This window comes from Carcharodon carcharias, chromosome 4, assembly GCF_017639515.1.
Source record: "Carcharodon carcharias isolate sCarCar2 chromosome 4, sCarCar2.pri, whole genome shotgun sequence".
Lineage (NCBI taxonomy): Eukaryota > Metazoa > Chordata > Chondrichthyes > Lamniformes > Lamnidae > Carcharodon > Carcharodon carcharias.
In genome coordinates this window covers 136,646,479-136,664,606 of record NC_054470.1, presented here as the reverse complement: position 1 = coordinate 136,664,606, position 18,128 = coordinate 136,646,479, and the positions used below count along the sequence as shown (strand labels likewise).

At 40.9% G+C, this 18,128-nt stretch overlaps 1 protein-coding gene across 1 annotated transcript in view; it reads left to right on the top strand.

Annotated features, from left to right (window-relative positions):
* Window positions 1-18,128, top strand: part of slf1 (SMC5-SMC6 complex localization factor 1) — a 72,717-nt gene that overhangs the window by 13,216 nt on the left and 41,373 nt on the right. The window contains exons 5-8 of the mRNA XM_041187076.1: window positions 6,465-6,627; window positions 9,093-9,329; window positions 9,475-9,546; window positions 17,093-17,254. Coding sequence (XP_041043010.1) covers window positions 6,465-6,627; window positions 9,093-9,329; window positions 9,475-9,546; window positions 17,093-17,254 — 634 coding nt within the window. The remainder of the gene's footprint in view (window positions 1-6,464; window positions 6,628-9,092; window positions 9,330-9,474; window positions 9,547-17,092; window positions 17,255-18,128) is intronic.

Sequence of the window (18,128 nt, the reverse complement as noted above, 5' to 3'; positions counted from 1 at the left end):
CCCTCCCTAACAGCACTGTGGGTGTAGCTACACCACATGGCCTGCAGTGATCCAAGAAGAGAGCTCACCACCACCTACTTGAGGGAAATTGGAGATTGTCGATAAATTCTGGCCTGGCCAGCAACACCCACACCCTATGAAAGGATACATTTTTTTTTAAATCGGCAGAGGCATGCAATGTACAGAGGTGGAAGTGAGGACCTTTTGTAATGAAGAGAGTATGGTGTGTGAAGCTCAGTTCTGGGTCAAATACAGTGTCAAGGTTGTGAATGGTCTGGTTCAACTTGAAGCAATGGTTAGGGACAGGAATGGAATCACTTGGTAAGTATACAGAGTTGGTGGAAGGACCTTACGGCAATGGCTCCATTCTTCCCCAAGTTTTACCAGACGGAGTTGGGGTTCATCCAAAACTGGATGTCAGGCATAGACTTTTTTTTTGTTTAATTCATTCACTGGATGTAGGAGACTCTGGCAAAGCCAGCCTTTATTACCCATTCCTTATTGCCTTTGAATGATGCTGAGCTATCTTCTTAATGCTGCTGCTCATGTGGTGAAGGTACTCCCATGGTGCTATTAAGTAGTTCCAGGATTTCTACTTAATGGCAATGAAGGAATGGCAATATATTTCCAAGTGCCAAGGTGACGTGTAACCAAGTGGTACCCCTATGCTTCTGCCCTTGTCCTTAAAGGTGGTAGAAGTTGTGGGTTTGGGAAGTCCTGATGAGGAAACCTTAACAAATTGCTGCAGTGAATCTTGTAGGTGATGCACAGGGTGGCCAAATTGCCATACTGGTCACCGGTGGTGGAGGAAGTGACTGTTTAAAGGTGGATCGGGTACCAGTCCTGACTTGTGCCTTGATGGCAAGGCTTTTAGGAGTCAGGACATGAGTCATGACCATTGCCAACAAGAGAATCTAATCACCTGCCCTTGACATTCAGTGATATTTCCATCGCTAAATCCCCCACCATCAACAATCTAGACAGGGGGTGGGTGGTTATCATTAGCATTTGAGCACATGTCTGGATTATTAGTCCAGACCTTTGGATTACTGATCCAGTAACATATAACTACCATGCTACTATACCCTATGTTTGACAGATAAAAGTAGTGAAGGGGTTGGGAGAGGTGATGGAACTGGATGTAGTTGGTGTACATGTGCGCTGGTCCTCGTTCAAAATGATAACGATATGGGTCAGAACGTAGATTTAGGCAGAGGTTAAGTTCATAGATCTCTTGAGGTTGGGCTGGGGGAAAATACTTGAGCTAATATTTTGGCGCTAGGAAATAAGCAATTGCTGGAAATGCTCTGCTACAATTAAATGGTTATGACTGGAATTGTCAAAACTAGTGCCACTGAGTTGGACAACAGGGAGAAACTTTGGAGTGTTATGAACCCAGCTGAGGTTCCCCCTGGAGAAGCGTGATCCCAGAGTGGAACCCAGCTTGGTAAATCCTGACTTTGTTTAGAGACGTGGAAAGTAGCCACTGAACAGAGGCACAGGAGTCAGTTGATGAGCTCTTAACAAAAGAATAAAACATTTTATTCAACAAGAAAATATGAACTATATTGCAATACTCCTTTACCCACAACTGTACCTTTATAAATATATACAGATTTGTAAGGATAACATAAGTTACAAAAGCTATTTTATACTCTAATGTCCATGGTTAGTGCACAGTCCACGTAAACCTATGGCAACCCTGTGGCCAGACACACCACACTCTGAAACCAAGTGATAGATGCTACCTGAAACAGATGCTATGGATCTCTCCTCAGTTCCCCCCAGACGCTTGTCACACCGTGGGCCCTGGGACCTTTTTTGGTTCTTTTGGGAAGTCTGCAGCTCCCTCTCCCAGTGACCAGTCTCTCTGGGGTCCTGGCTTCAAACTGAACTTAAAACTGCTGTTTCTTTAGTTTTTCTGTGTGTGTCTGTGGGAAGGACCTGCCTCTCTGGGCCCCTGTTGCAAGACAACAGCCCAATTCTGCCACCCTTGTTTCTTTACCTTAGCTTACAGTCATAAAAAAACTCATTAGAAATGCAGGCACCTTTTTAAAGCTAAACTCATTTTGACCATTCTTAACACACAAATACAGAAATGCAATGCAAAACAAACTTAAACTTTAAAGCTAAAATTCATTTTTAACACCTACAAATACCAATATAACTTCAATTAAACTATCTATTTCCTAACAGGAGGAGGATGATATGGTTGAACATATGAAAGGCTGCAGAGAGGGTGAGGAGGACGTGGAGCAAAAGTAATTGTGATTTCGATTAGGGCCAAGTCAGTGAATTAACGGAGAGGAAACCTGATTAGAGATCCAAATGGAATTGCAGGAAAGATGGGCACAGACAATAGGACTTTATGAGGGGAAAGGGAGTGTTAACAGTGGGATGCAAGATCTTGTTAGGGTACGGAGGGACTGGAGTCGAAGATGGATTCTTGGAGGACAGGTGCGATGCTGGCTGTTTTCAGAAGGAAGTGTGCAGTACCTCATGAAAAGGAGCCATTTATAATGCCAGTTAACTCGTGGCAAGGAGAGGAAGCTGGGTGGCTAGCAGCTTAGTGGAAATGAAGTTGAAACAAGTGACACTTATGGACCAGGTGAGCCCAGCAGAGGTATGAAGGTAGATAGTCAAGCTAGAGAAAGATGCAAGTTCAGGGCTATTCTCCACAATAATCCTGGAATCATAGGTGGTTTTGCCAGAGGAGATGAAGACTTGATGTGGCCATAATTGGGCCCGGTGATGGGCGGTTAAACAAACCGTACACCAGATATACTTAAATCTATGTCCCTTGAAATTGGAACAAACATGGAACTATGTCAGTGGTGTTGACAAAGCACTACAATTACTGGGCCCAGGATATCAAAGATGCCAGTAAGGGAGTGGTTAAACAGATTGGCAGCTGCAGAAGTATTGTGGTGAATTTTTTTTATTCATTTCATGGGATGTGGGCTTCGCTGGCTGGGTCTGCATTTATTGCCCGTCCTTAGTTGCCCTTGGGAAAGTGGTGGTGAGCTGCTGCCTTGAACTGCTGCAGTCCATGTGGTGTAGGTACACCAACAGTGCTGTTAGGAAGGGAATTCCAGGATCTTGACCCAGTGACCGTGAAGAAACGGCGATTATATTTCCAAGTCAGGGTGGTGAGTGACTTGGAGGGGATCTTCCAGGTGGTGGTGTTCCCATCTATCTGCTGTCCTTGTCCTTCTAGATGGTAGTAGTCCTGGGTTTGGAAAGTGCTGTACTTGCCACTTATCAGCCCATGCCTGGATATTGTCGGTTTTGCTGCATTTGGACATGGGTTGCTTCAGTATCTGAGGAATCGCGAATGGTGCTGAACAGCGAACATCCCCAGTGCTGAACAGCGAACATCCCCACTTCTGAACTTATGATGGAAGGAAGGTCATTGATGAAGCAGCTGAAGATGATTGGGCTGAGGACACTACCTTGAGTAACTCTTGCTGAACTGACTGACCTCCAACAACTGCAACAATCTTTCTTTGTGCTAGATATGACTCCAACCAGCGGTGAGTTTTCCCCCGATTCCCATTTCCCCCTGACTCCAGTTTTGCCAGGGCTCCTTGATGCCAAAGTCGGTCAAATGCTGCCTCGGTGTCAAGGGCAGTCACTCTCTCCTCCCCTCTGGGGTTCAGCTCCTTTATCTATGTTTGAACGTTGTAATGAGGTCAGGAGCTGAGTGGTCCTGGCGGAACCCAAACTGGACATCAATAAGCAGATTATTGCTGAGCAAGTGCTGCTTGATAGTGCTGTTGATGACACTTTCCATCACTTTACTGATGATGGAGAGTAGACTGATGGGGTGGTAATTGGCTGGGTTGGATTTGTCCTGCTTTTTGTGCACAGGGTATAACTGGGCAATTTTCCACTTAGCCGGGTAGATGCCAGTGTTGTAGCTGTACTGGAACAGCTTGGCTAGGGGCGCGGCAAGTTCTGGAGAACAAGTCTTCAGTACTATTGCCAGAATATTGTCGGGCTCCATAGCCTTTGCAGTATCCAATGCCTTCAGCCATTTCTTGATTTCACGTGGAGTGAATCAACTTGGCTGAAGACTGGCATCTGTGATGTTGGGGACCTTAGGAGGAGACTGCAATGGATCATACGCTCAGCATTCCTGGCTTCTGAAGATTGTAGCAAATGCCTTATCTTTTGCACTGATGTCCTAGGCTCCTCCATCATTTGAGGATGGGGATGTTTGTGGAGCCTCCCTCAATGAGTTGTTTAATTGTCCACCACCATTCATGATTGGATGTGGCAGGAATGCAGAGCTTAGATCTGATCTGTTTGTTGTGGATTGCTTGCTGCTTATGCTGTTTGGCATGCAAATAGTCCTGTGTTATTGCTGCACTAGGTTGACACCTCATTTTTAGGTATGCCTGGTGCTACTCCTGGCATACCTTCCTGCTCTTCATTGAACCAGGGTTGATCTCTTGGCTTGATGGTAAAGGTGGAGTAGGGATGTGCCGGGCCATGAGGTTACAGATTATGTTCAAGTACAATTCTGCTGCTGATGATGACCCACAGCACCTCGTGGATGGCCCAGTCTTGAGTTGTTAGACCTGTTCGAAATCTGTCCCATTTAGCACAGCACAGTGGAGGGTATCCTCAATGAAAGCGGGACTTTGTCTCCAATGACTCTGTGTGGTCACTCCTACTGGTCCTGTCATGCACAGATGCATCTGCAGTCGGCAGGTTGATGACAATGATATCAAGTATGTTTTTTACCCCTCTTGCTGGTTCCCTCACCACCTGCCACAGACTCAATCTAGCAGCTCGGTCAGTAGGTGTGCTACCCAGCCACTCTTGGAATGATGGACATTGAAGTCCCCCACCCAGAGTACATTCTGCATCCTTGCCATCCTCAGTGCTTCCTCCAAGTGGTGTTCATCATGGAGGAGCACTGATTCATCAGCTGAGGGAGGGCAGTACATGGTGATCAGCAGGAAGTTTCCTTGCCCATGTTTGACCTGATGCCATGAGACTTCATGGGGTCTGGAGCTGGACTCCCAGGCAACTCCCTCATGATGTATACCACTGTGCCACTACCCCCTACTGGGTCTGTCCTGCCGGTGGGACAGAAGGCATTTAAGAGTCAACCACATTGCTTTGGGTCTGGAGTCACATGTAGGCCAGACCAGGTAAGAACAACAGATTTCCTTCCCTAAAGGGCATTAGTTAACCAGATGGGTTTTTACAACAATTGACAGTGGTTTCATGGCCATCATTAGACATTTAGTTCCAGATTTTTATTGAATTCAAATTCCATCTGCCGTGGTGGGATTCAAACCTAGGTCCCCAAACCATTACCTCTGCGGATTACTAGTCTAGTGACAATACCACTATGCCATTGCCTTCCCCCTGGAAGATCAAAGGCCAAGCAGTTGTAAGTGACTTGTGCGACATTTTTTCTTGAGGGACATCAAAGGTAGTGGAGCTGGAAGTAGGCAGGGCTATGTAAGTGGTGAAGGACGAGAAGTAAGGGGTTGGAAATGGGCTTGTCACGATTGAGGTCAGAGGATTAACGAGACCTCCTATATAGGTATTCGTGTATATACCTCTCTATGTAATTCATCTTATTCAGTCAGGACCCAGGAGACCCAGGAGAGTGTTTGGAACATTTGGGTTGCTGGGTTTTGGCACAGTGTAGAGCAGCATCTCCCTGCAGTGAGCTTAAGAGACATGTCTTGCAACATGCACTATTAGCGAATTTGGTGACCTTTACCGTCTTTGAGGACAAATTTCTGGAAACAAAAATTGCCTCCTAGAACACACGTCTCATTGGCTTATAATTTTCCAGTTTTTAATATTAAAACATCATTGCACCTCACAAATTCTCGGGAGTTTTAAAAAAAATTACATACAACCAAATGTGGTGAGTGACCTGTACCAACAAAAAAAAATAGTAATTGCTTTTCACACTTTTTTTCACATAACTGTTGGCATTCACATGTGTTGATTCTATTTTGCTGGCAGGCAGGAGGTGAGGGTGTGGTGGTGGTTGCGTTCAGAATAGAAAGCACAATTTTATGTATTTATATAAATTCTCCATTTGCATGAAGTAAAGCTTTGCAAATCCGATCTTCAAAACCCTGAGGAGAAAAAAAATGGGTTGAGAAGATGCTGTTCCATTAGCGCCTATAAATGTAGAGATTGCATTTTGAAGGTGTTTATATACTTAAGCAAAAATCCCAGTCATGAACTATGTCAGATGGTAGTGTGTCATGTAGCCAAGGTTCTGGGTTATTTTTGGTTCAGAGTGGAGGGAGGTGGGTGGCTGGGGATAAAACAGTGAAGTAATTCTCCATATAGCATATTCCTTGGGGAAATGGGAAGGGGGAGATAAATGACAGAAAAAATCACACTGTAGGTGTAGATTCATTTTTATGTGAAAATATGCATTTTTAAAGGTAGGGTGAATTTAAAAATTGCTTCTCTTTCAGAGTCCTGCATGCTGGAAAAGCAGTAGTGTATCATCGACCAAGAAATTGTTGTGAAATTACACATGTATTAACAGAAAACAGGAATTACACAATGGAGAGGCTGAAAAATATATACAAGGCACCTTACTTTCCTGTAGAGTACATTGGCCAATTCATATTGGAGGTAACCTAACACCGTTTTTAAACTAAGTTTTGTTGCTGCAACAGACAGGTAACATTGTGCGTTAAGTAAGAGAAACTAATCTAAAGAGACTAACTGTGTGAGTGTAACTAGGCTAGTTGCATTGCTAAATCCTAAAACATTCAAATTCGAAATAAAGCTAGTTTTGTGGATGCTTTTCACAAGGACATAATGATATCTGGTAGATTTGCACCAGTTAGGGGGTCAGTACTGTAATGTTGAACATGAATGCTCACTCGATAATAGTGACTTTTAATTTGGAAGTCACCACTAACGTTTGGATAGAAAAAACCTGATTGGTCTCTTTGTAATTTATTTTCAGACCTTTTGTAAAATCCTGGCTATATGCAAGGGGAGAATAATTTCTTCCATCAATAGTTGAATCTTGTTCCACGAAAACCAACTTGGTTGAAAGATTATGTATTTGTAACATATAATACTTGTAATCTCTAGACAGCTATCTGAACATGGAAAATGTGAAGAGAGCCTTCCTTTGCAACATCCATTCATACACTCAATCAAAGTCTTGTCTCTTGAGCGAAATAGTTTACTATTCTACTACTGTGGTCCTGAAGACCCAAGATTTTATTTTTAATGACTTGTTTCTCAGAAATTCAGATTGTTCGGAATGCAATTATTTGAAATGAAAGAATAGTAGGGAGAAATGAATGCAACTTCATAAAGCATTGTTGATATAAGAATAACAGATCTGTCCTCTAAGCTGTTTAGTATTAAGCATAAAAATCGAGTGTTGCATAGCTTTTCATCTATACAGTTTGTTCAATTCTTTAACCCCTGTTTGCTGAAGCAGAAGCTATGATCTAATATTCATCATTCAAATGAATCACCTGATTGGTGAAATTAGTTCAAAGCCAGAAGCGTCAGCTTAAATAGATGGAGGACTGCTTTAGAAAGTAAAAATATTCTAGTTACTATGTTAGGGCACTACAATTGAGCTCTTTTGACTGCATTTGCTTTCAAATGTTTATAGTCTAAACCTACCATGACAAGTTTCAAGGAACAGAAAGAAACAAAATTAAGCATGCTGACTCATTTGTTGCTATAACCAGATATTGGAAAAATTCTCTTCTCTCCCTTTTAGAGCACAGCAAGGTGGGAGACGCGATTTATGGAGCAGTCTTGGTAATTTAGTGGTGAATTCTATACCTAAGTTATAATATAGCTTTAACTGATGTAGAGGTGGTTAGCAGTAGTTGGGGATGCTGGGGAGATAAAAATAGAAACTTATAGTTGTTTCTGTCTATATTTAAATTCTGATGTACCCAGTCAAAATGAATGCTGTGGTGTGTTTCAGTAGCAAAATAGATGACCTGATGACAAGTAGGATGTGTGAATGCAGGAGGTTAGCTTTACTCTGCTTAATTATGATAGTCTAAGGTAAGAATTTTAGGAATGCCATGTGAGATAATGGCTGATGCTGGCTTTTGGTCAGTTCACGAGTCAGCATCCTGTATTTAGATTACTAGCAATCTATCTCTTATTTTAATTCCTGCAGAATTATGTATTTTTTCCAACTGATTTTTTTTCAACTTATTCTCAGGATATGATCGTGACTGGCACTGATTGGAAATCCCTACATAGTAGTCCAAACACAGTGAACAGGCTTCTAATACCAGTCTCCCAGAATTAGAAATAAAACCATTGTAAAAACAGCTTTATAACTGAATATTTTGCAACCTAATTTTGCATCATTGCATGGTGCAGTTTTGTTCCCTAAATTTGCAATGTGGCAGCCTAACAAATTTAGGCTCTTAGAATCTAGAGGCTATCTACTGCTGAAGGAGCAGGTGCCTGGAGATGGAATCTCTGACTAGTCCTGCGAAGGATGGGGATCTTTAACAGAGGGTGAAAATACTAAGCCAAAAGAGAGAATCTGGCCTGCAGCAATAAATTTAGAATTGTTGCACAACGGAACTTTGTGATTAACTTCTAATCATCAAAAGATTATTTTCCAAATTCCACTGATGAAAAGGATGAACACTGACTCCCTTGGAGTGTTACACTTTTGTATGTTCCCATTCTATCTAGTATTATAGGCCTTGCACTGTTCATTGCTGTTAACTAAACTGAAAATATCCCAATGATTTAATCTACACAGTCTGTTCCTGTGTAATATTACTGCTTTCCAATTAGATTGGTTCGAACTGGCAATTCTAACAGAACCTACTTGCAGTTAGATTTATTTTTAGACCCAGGCCATGTCAACCCTGAAGCCAAAACTGGTTGGATGTATGCTTTCATTTGTAGGAACAAGATCCGCTCATAGTAAGCACTGTAGAAACATTGTAGGGGGGGGAAGTTGTTTTAAAATCAGAACTTTTAAAAGAAGGAAAATTAATAATTTAAATTAATTATAATGTCTTAATTTGTTTACCATCACAGTGTTTATGGCAATTTCTATTTGAAATTTAATTTTTGATTTGCAGCCACTTTGTTTTAAAATGTCTAATGAGGATCTTAAGATCTCCTATGTGAATATTCTGGACGTTGCACACACATCCTCAAGTTCTTTCCTGGATTCAACGTTTGATGTTGCACAAATCCTACAGCCGAATGCTGGTTATTTCCCGGAAATGAAATCTGAGGAGTCTTCTGTCTTTACATCAAATATCCAGAGTGATGCATTTAAATACAGACTTCAGATGTGCCTCAGTTTACCTGAGGTAGGGTAACAAAAAGTTTTGTCTGTAACACCTCAATCACGTTTTTAAAAAACCCCTTCACAAATGTGATGGTTTCAAAATTTCGGGAGATTCAGTGGCAGTACTTTTAGATGTTTTTCTTGCAATTCTTCTTTTTCATCTTTAGGCAATACGAAGCAATTATGTACCCTCAGGTATAGGATGCTGTTTGTATACCTCAACTACGAATCATCATCAGGTATGCTGATTTTTAAATTTGTGCAGTGAATGTTATAAACCTGTGGTGTTCTGTAATATGTTGTAATACAATTTTTTAATCAAATTAAAAATAATAACCAATAAACAAAGACAAATGATTATTTGTACTGGAGAATATTTAATCATTTTTCTTGTGTTTAGAGTGCAATACATAATTATATCTTCCATATAGAGCCTTATATCCTTATGTGCTGTGCATGGCATAGTTTACGCCAAGGGAGTTTTGTACATTTTGCCATTTTTATGCACCCAATTGCAGAATTCATCTCTGTTTTCCAAAATATATTAGACTTTATCAAATTTCATAAAAAATAATCTATAATAGAGATTTGATAGATTAAAACAGGATGAGCATTGCTTCCATTATTTATGTTGTATTATGAATGTTAAAGCAATAGCACAGTGTACTTACTGAGTTGAGTATTAACGAGGAGCTGACAGAACAAATAACCAACTAAGCTGTGATTCTCCCCTAGCTCGAGAGAACCTAAAGTACAGTATCACAGTTTTAATGATGCAAGATTCTTAAATGTCAAGGCTTATTACCAAATAGGCTACCAAGAGTGGGCCTTTAATCTCCTTTATCTCATCAGAAGATGGCAACTCTGAAGGATGAATGTTAGCATAGAAAAAATAAGCTCTTGAAGTTGTCCATGATCTAACTCTTGGGCAGCACCCACAATGTCTCAACCATTTTGATGTTCTTATAAGATAGGTGAGATGAGATTCAGCAGGTGCCTTAATATTCCAAGTGGTAAATTGGGAGAGAGCCGAATAGAAAAATCTTGTTCGGAAGCCCTTGCATCCAGAAAAAGATAGATGAAGTGGATTCAGCAACTGGATGCTAAGGGCTTCTTGCTCAGGACAATATTACTGCTACATAGCCTTTGCACTTTCTGATAGCCAAACCTGCAAGCTGTCTACTTTCCATTATATTCTAGAAACTAGAATTACACACTGCAAATCCTAAAATATTATATTTTATAAGTAGGGGATTATAGTATAAGATAAAGTAACTTCATACAAACCATTTGGGTGCCCCATTAAGTAAAGAATGTTCAAGCCATTGCAAGCAGGATGGTGTTAAGAATCAGAAACACTGGGCCAGATTTTGTGATCAGTAGCAAAGCAATGGTGCTCACCACTGACCTCAAGGCTGCCCACAAAGATCTAGCAACCTTGGTGGCATGAAGTTCACCTTTTGCAAGATTAATAAAAAAGCTTATCTCCTGACCTCATTACAGCCTTGGTTCGAACATGGGCAAAAGAGTTGAACTCCAGAGGTGAGGTGAGAGTGACTGCCCTTGGCATCAAGGCAGCATTTGACAATGTGGCGTCAAGGAGCCCTAGCAAAACTGGATCTGGGGTGGTGATGGTTGGGGGAAGCTCTCTGCTATTGGAGTCATTCCTGACACAAAAGAAGATGGTGGTGGTTGTTGGAGGACAATCATCTCAGTCCCAGGACATCACTGTAGGAGTTCCTCAGGGTAGTATCCTAGGCCCAAACATCTTCAGCTACTTCAGCAATGACCTTCCTTTCATCATAAGTCAGAAGTGAGGATGTTTGCTGATGATTGCAGCTCTGTGCTCAGGGAGATTGCTGCACCTTTTCGCACACATGCCCGCCCATGGAAAATGGCAGTGCACAGCCGATCACGTGCAGTGATCGGCTCCTCACCTGCCCCCGCCATAGAAAAATATTCTCCCCTATGTGTATTTTCCAAACCTAATTTTGCTGTCTAAAATGGAGGGATAATCAGTGCATTTTGAAGAGTTCTCAAAAAGAAAATGTGGCCAGCTGCTTACCCTGCTTGATGATACTTTTGCTGAATGCCTGGAGATCCCCTTGACATTGCATGAGGTTCAATTTTTTTTATTCATTCATGGGATGTGGGTATCGCTGGCTAGGCATAACTGCATTTGAGAAGGTGGTGGTGAGCTGGCTTCTTGAATTGCTGCCGACCATGAGGTGTAGGTACATCCAGTGTTGTTAGGGAGGCAGTGCCAGGATTTTGACCCAGCAACAATGAAAGCACAGCAATATTTTTCCAAGTCAGGAGCGGTGGTGTTCCCATGTGTCTGCTGCCCTTGTCTTTCTAGATGGTAGCGGTCCTGGTTTGGAAGGTACTGTCTAGGGAGTATTGGTAAGTTCCTGCAGTGCATTTTGTAGATGGTACACACTGCCGCCACTGTACATCGATGGTGAAGGGAGTGAATGTTTGTGAATGTGGTGCCAATCAAGCAGGCTGCTTTGTCCTGGATGATGTGAATCTTCTTGAGTGTTGCACTCATCCAGGCAAATGGAGTGTATTCCATCATATTCCTGACTTGTGCCACGGAGATGGTGGACAGGCTTTGGAGAGTCAGGAGGCAGGTTACTTGCCACAGGGGATTCCTAGCCTCTGACCTGCTCTTGTAACCACAGTATTTATTTGGTTCGTCCAGTTTAGTTTCTGGTCAATGGTAACTCCCAGGATGCTGATAGTCAGAGTTCAATGAAGGCAACATCATTTGAATGTCAAGGGGTAATGTTCAGACTCTCTCTTATTGGAGATGGTTATTCCCTGGCACTTTGTGACACAAATGCAAGGATGTCTTACTGCAGCTGTACAGGGCCTTGGTGAGACCACACCCAGAGTATTGTGTGCAGTTTTGGTCTCCTTACCTAACAAAGAATATACTTGCCATAGAGGGAGTGCAGCAAAGGTTCACCAGAATGATTTCTGGGATGGCAGGATTGTCATATGAGAGATTCGGCCAACTAGGTTTGTGTTCATTGGAGTTAAGAAGAATGAGAGGGGATCTCATTAAATGTATAAAATTCTGGCAGGGATGGACAGACTGGATGCAGGGACAATGTTTCCTCTGGCTGGGGGATCTAGAATAAGGGGTCACAGTCTCAGGCTGCAGGGATAGGCTATTTAGGACTGAGATGAGAAACATCTTCACTCAGTGGTTGGTGAACCTGTGGAATTCTCCACCACAGAAGGCTGTGGAGGCCAAGTCACTGAATATATTTAAGAAGGAAATAGATAAACTTTTCAATAAATAAAGTAAAAAATTTATTTAAACATGTGCCCACATGAGTTGGGACATGTTTGTGAAGTATGGAAAATTTACTTATTTTAGAAAATCTTCAGGAAGCCTCATCCCACCCGTGAATGAGGTTTCCTGAAAAACGCGAAGGCTCTTCGCCTGCCTGCCAACATTAAGATTGGACAGGCAGCGATCTAACAAGCTTAATTACTTTTTTAATGGTCTTAATAGGCCATTGACATTTTGGTAGGCGTGCGCCTGCCGAACGAAATATCGAAGTGACGCATGGCGAGATTGCGCATTGTTTTATGCGTCGGTGTGTCGGGCCCGCCCCTGTACGCCAACCGGAAGATTCAGCCCATGAAGTTTAAAAATTTTAGTTTAGTTTTTAATAATGGAAAAAACTGATATTACACTATACAAAATTAGTTTTTGAGGGCCAGAGAGGTTGTTTAGCAATAGTTATAGCTTAGTATGCCATTTTAAAAACCCAGTTACATCTCATGAACAAGGCATAACATTTTCAGAGGGTTTTAAACGATGGCATCGCTGCACAAAAGGGAAAGTTCTCAGCATTGTGATTTTTCTAAAAATTGCTATCTGCAGGGACTTAACAGCACATCCTGTGGAGGAACAGGAAATCACTGACAGTAATTTCTGGATTTTCACATTTAGCCGCACATGCGCGGACACTAGAAGTTGCTGTTTCACAGGGTAATGATAGCGAATGCTGATAGTTTCACTGTCATTACAACTGCAAAATGCAGCCAAGTAATTTGAAGACAAACTTGTGATACTAGGACTGTTTCCACTGTAACAGAGAAGCCTAAGAGGAAACTTTAATAGTTTGTAATGTCATAAAGGGCTTTGACAAAGTAAATGGGTAAGACTATTTCGTCCAGGAATCAATGTCAAAAATTTGAAATTGAAAAATTGATGTGAAAATTTAAATGATAAAATGGAAGTTATCAGAATGAAGAGAGGTGTTGGGGGGAAAACTACTTTATAACTGAGTTGTTAGTAACTGCATGATACGTAACATCAATTTAAACTGAATAGGGAAAGACTGCTTTTATGAAATTTCTAATTTTATGAATTTGACTTTTTTAAGACGTCCATTGCCTGCTTTTATTCATAACCTGTCTAGTGAATGGAAATTATTCTATTTCATAGCATTATAGCTTCTTTGGCCCATCAGTTTTTATCAAAAATCCAATTACTGTCACTCCCCTGCTCTTTCCTCAACCCCACAATTTTTTCCACTTCTTCTAGTATAGATCCAGTTCCCTTTTTGGAAGTCATTATTGAATCTGTTTCTGCCACCCTTTTCAAGTCATTCTAGATCATAACACCCTGTATAAAATTTCTTTCCTCACATTGCCTTTGCTTCTTTTGCCAATTTGCCTTAAATCGGTGTCCTCTGCCGCTAGAAATAGCCTCTCCTTACTTTTATGTTTATAAAATACTTTGTGTTCCCATTTTATGTTACCAGTGTTAAGATCCCAGCTATGAGAATATGGGACAAGTCTGATGCTTGTTAGGATCTGGCTTGATAGATCAAATTCATTTTAAGAATATAATGTGTGGAAGAACCTAGGGTAAGGAAATAAGGGGCAGGACTCCAAGGTTAAATTGAAACACCAAAAGAATCTTTGCCATACAAACTTGAACAAACAAACACAAACGATAATGACTAAATAGGTGCACTGAGCAAATAACATATTGATTCTAAAAGATATGAGCTTCTACCTTAACCTCAATCCAACAGACTTGGCCCAGTTTAACCTTTTTACTGTGGCTGTCACTGTAATAAGCTATTAACTATGTTCATACTCTGGGAGGCAGTTCCTTTTTCTCTAGGTCTGGCTACACAGGTCACAGCTTAGATCTATGGTATATTCCATCCAGTATGACCTCCTTGTCCAAGTCTAGGTGTCGTTGACAGTTACATGCCATGATCCACCAGACACATGTAGGCAGTCCCTTGGCATCTATTCTGCAGATGGACTTCTCTCTTTACAGAGTTATTTGGTCCTACCCAATTCTTTAGAACTCACTGTGTTCCTCTCTAAGCATACAGAACTAAGTTATCTGATTGAGCACAATAGACTGAATGTCTGCAGCTTCCAGGTTAGCTTCTCTTGCACTTTTTTCCTAAAAAAAACAAAACCACCTGTTTTTTTTTCAGAGCATAGCTCCACCCTCAGCAATTTTCTCCACAGCAATCTTGACTTTCTTGCTTCTAAAAGCCACTCAACTGAGTTGAAAGTTCAAGCGTGGTTTGTAAGCGTGCACAGGCATACTAAACCAACCCAAGAGTAAACAACTCCCAACTCACTTTCAACTGAAACTAAAACGCTACATTCTTAACCCTTAATATAATCCACAGTAGCAACAGTTATAACACTAGCTAACCTATTCTCATACGTTCATGCCCCTCTTATTTCCTTTTTCAGTCCTCCTGTCCATTTTGAATTCAGCTTAGCTCTTAACTGAATTCAACCTCTGTGGCATCCCTGATTTTATTCACTCCACCATTGGTGGCCATGCCTTCAGCTTTCTAGGCCCTAAGCTCTGGAATTTCCTCCTTAATCCTGTCTGCCTCTATCCCTCTTACTTCCATCAAGACACTAAGAAAACCTACCTCCTTTGACCAAGCTTTTGGTCAGCTGCCCTAAAATTTCCTCATAGCTTGATGTCATTTTGTTTTATAATACCTCTGAAGTGCCCGGGGACATTTTAATGTGTTAAAGGTGCTTTTTGATCCAAGTTGCTGTTATTGAATTATGAAACAGGCATTTATCGTTAGCCTCTTCCTGGTTCATTTTAATCTCTCTCAGTTGTCCAGAGAGCTCTAGCCTTGCTGCCCTTTTTTCTCCTTCGTGGGAATGTCTAGTCTTTACCCAAACTGTGTGTCTGTTTTTGAAGCTGCCCCTTTGCTTATTTTACAGTTTTACCTGTCAATCTTTGATACAAATCCTCTGTGCCAGATCCATTTTCAACCTTCAGAAAATTAATCCTCTGCATGAGTATTTTCTCATTGGACTTTTCTTTGTCTTTGCTAATCTAAACCTAGTATTGTGATCTCCCGTTACCATTACTCTAAAATTCTTGCATCTTTCTGCATATTGTTATGGCGCAGTGGATGGTAAATGCGGAGCTGCTCAAATCTCAGAGGGAAACTTGAAACCTCTGCCACAACTGTTTTGCAATTTGTATTTTATTTCGAGGTGTGTGCCTTGAATTCAGTAGTAATAAGTCCACTGAGGCTTAGAAGTTTTTTTTACAAAACTAAATTAAACATTTATTAATAGAAGAAAAGATTTTAATCACATACATAGGTCTACAAATTACTACTATAATAACACCTAACTCTAATTAATCTGGCCCCCAGTCATCTCCATTAAGGCAATAATAAAAACAAAAATTTCAACAGACCCAAGCAAAATACACAATGCTCTGAACAGTGATATTCAAAGTGAGTTTTCTTGGCTTTGGTTCCTGTAGATAGCAACTTAATGCACAGTGGCTGGAGGCTTTTCACACTTATGTTAGATCTTAGAATGCCTTCCCCCTTACACCATAATCTCATCTCCTTTGTACATGTTTCTCCTTTTTTAATGTAAATTCCATTGTTCCAATATGTCTTTGCAACTTTACTTTTCTCATAATATATATCTTTCATGGTACTCATATTATCAGTAACCTATGGGAAATATAAACACAGTTTGGCTTAGCTTCTTGTGGCTAGGTGTAACATCTTCCCATCTCTTTGAAATTCAAACTAACCTAATTTATCTAAAAATGCAAATGTTCCTCATACCTCACATTCTAAAACATCAGACATATTTACGTATTTAGCATTTCAAACCTAGTTTCCCTTTTGATGACTCAAAACCTCCAGACCAGCTGTCTCCAATTCAGTTAAGACCCCCCCACCCCCCCACACACACACACATCCATACAGAGAAACTTAACCAAGTCCCACTATTAACCTACCTTTACAATAGATCACCAATATTATGAAAATTATTATTTTGATGACAATATTGCCTGGCAATGTGTTCCTTCACCTCCTCCCTACTATTTGGTGACCTATAGTATGCACCCAATAGCATAGATCATTTCATGTCCCTTAAAGACAGAATCTATTTTGTTACAATTGAGCCCCCAAGTACGTTCTCTTAACTTTCTTGTGCTGTCACACTAATACGCATTTCCTAAAATAATGTGAAGGAACTTAAATGAGTGGTGGAATAGTGAAAACTGTGTCAGCATTCCAATCAGCAATTAGTTCGGTAGTAACTATGCTGTCTGCCTGTGTCCGTGTCAGTTGAAATTATTGTTTCATGTTATCACCTAAGTTAAGCTGCTGAAGGCCTTTCTGGAGTGAAGATACGCAGCCATGTTCTTTGACTGAAAGATTGTTTAACTTTAGTTTGAATGCTTGAACATAGTGTCATTCATGAAAGGAGAACTTCTGCTTCCAGATACAAGCGATGATATTCCCTGGAGTAACCGTTAATAGAATAGAAGGTATTTTGGAGGGGCAATTCTATATGGAAGCATTGAAGGAAATACGCTTCCACTTGTCGTCCAAATTTTTTCCACCCGCACATCTTCTTCAGTCTCTTTTGCAACTCATTCTGGAGGTGAGTTGAAAAGCTTCAGTGTTAAATTAAATCTCTTCTAACTTTCAGGAGTCGGGGGAGAAGTTATTACCAGTTTCTGCTCACTTATGCTGGTGGCACCCACACCTGTGAAAATTTAACACTGCCAAATGGCTACATCTGAGCCACTTCAAAAATAAAGACATCATTGCTTTCTTTTCACAACTTTCAGCCAAACAGTTAGCTCTTCTTGGGTCTAAAAGCTGTCACTGGTGTTATTTAAAGAAGACCTAGGAACACTGCTGTTCTGAGCAAAGTTCCTCATTCAACCAACACCACTAAAAGGAGAGTCATTGGTTATTCAATTTATTTTGTACAAAGCAAAGTTTTAGGAAGAACATTTAGCTCCTGAATTTACCTATATAACAATCACTATGCTTCCAAAGCAATTCATTGGTTGTGATATCCTGATGATGTAACAAAGCACCGTTATTTATTTCTATTTGTGGATAATCAACCTGTTCTTAGTGTGTGTTGGGTGTGTACATTGAAATTTAGGTAACATTGTGGCACTTTTCCTGGGGGCTGGATTTAAATCCAGATTATACTGGTGGTCTGCAAGTTTTCTGTAACCGCTTTTTATTCTTGGGATGGAGCGATATGCATTTATTCATTTTTTTTTTATTCATTCGTGGGATGTGGGCATTGCTGGCTAGGCCAGCATTTATTGCCCATTCATAACTGCCCTTGAGTAGGCAGTGGAGAATTGCTGCCTTGAACTACTGTAGTCCATGTGGTGTAGGTACACCCACAGTGCTGTTATAGGAAGGGAGTTCTGGGATTTTGACCCAGCAACAATGAAGGAGCAGTGATATATTTCCAAGTCAGAGTGGTAAATGGAATGAAGGGGAGCTTC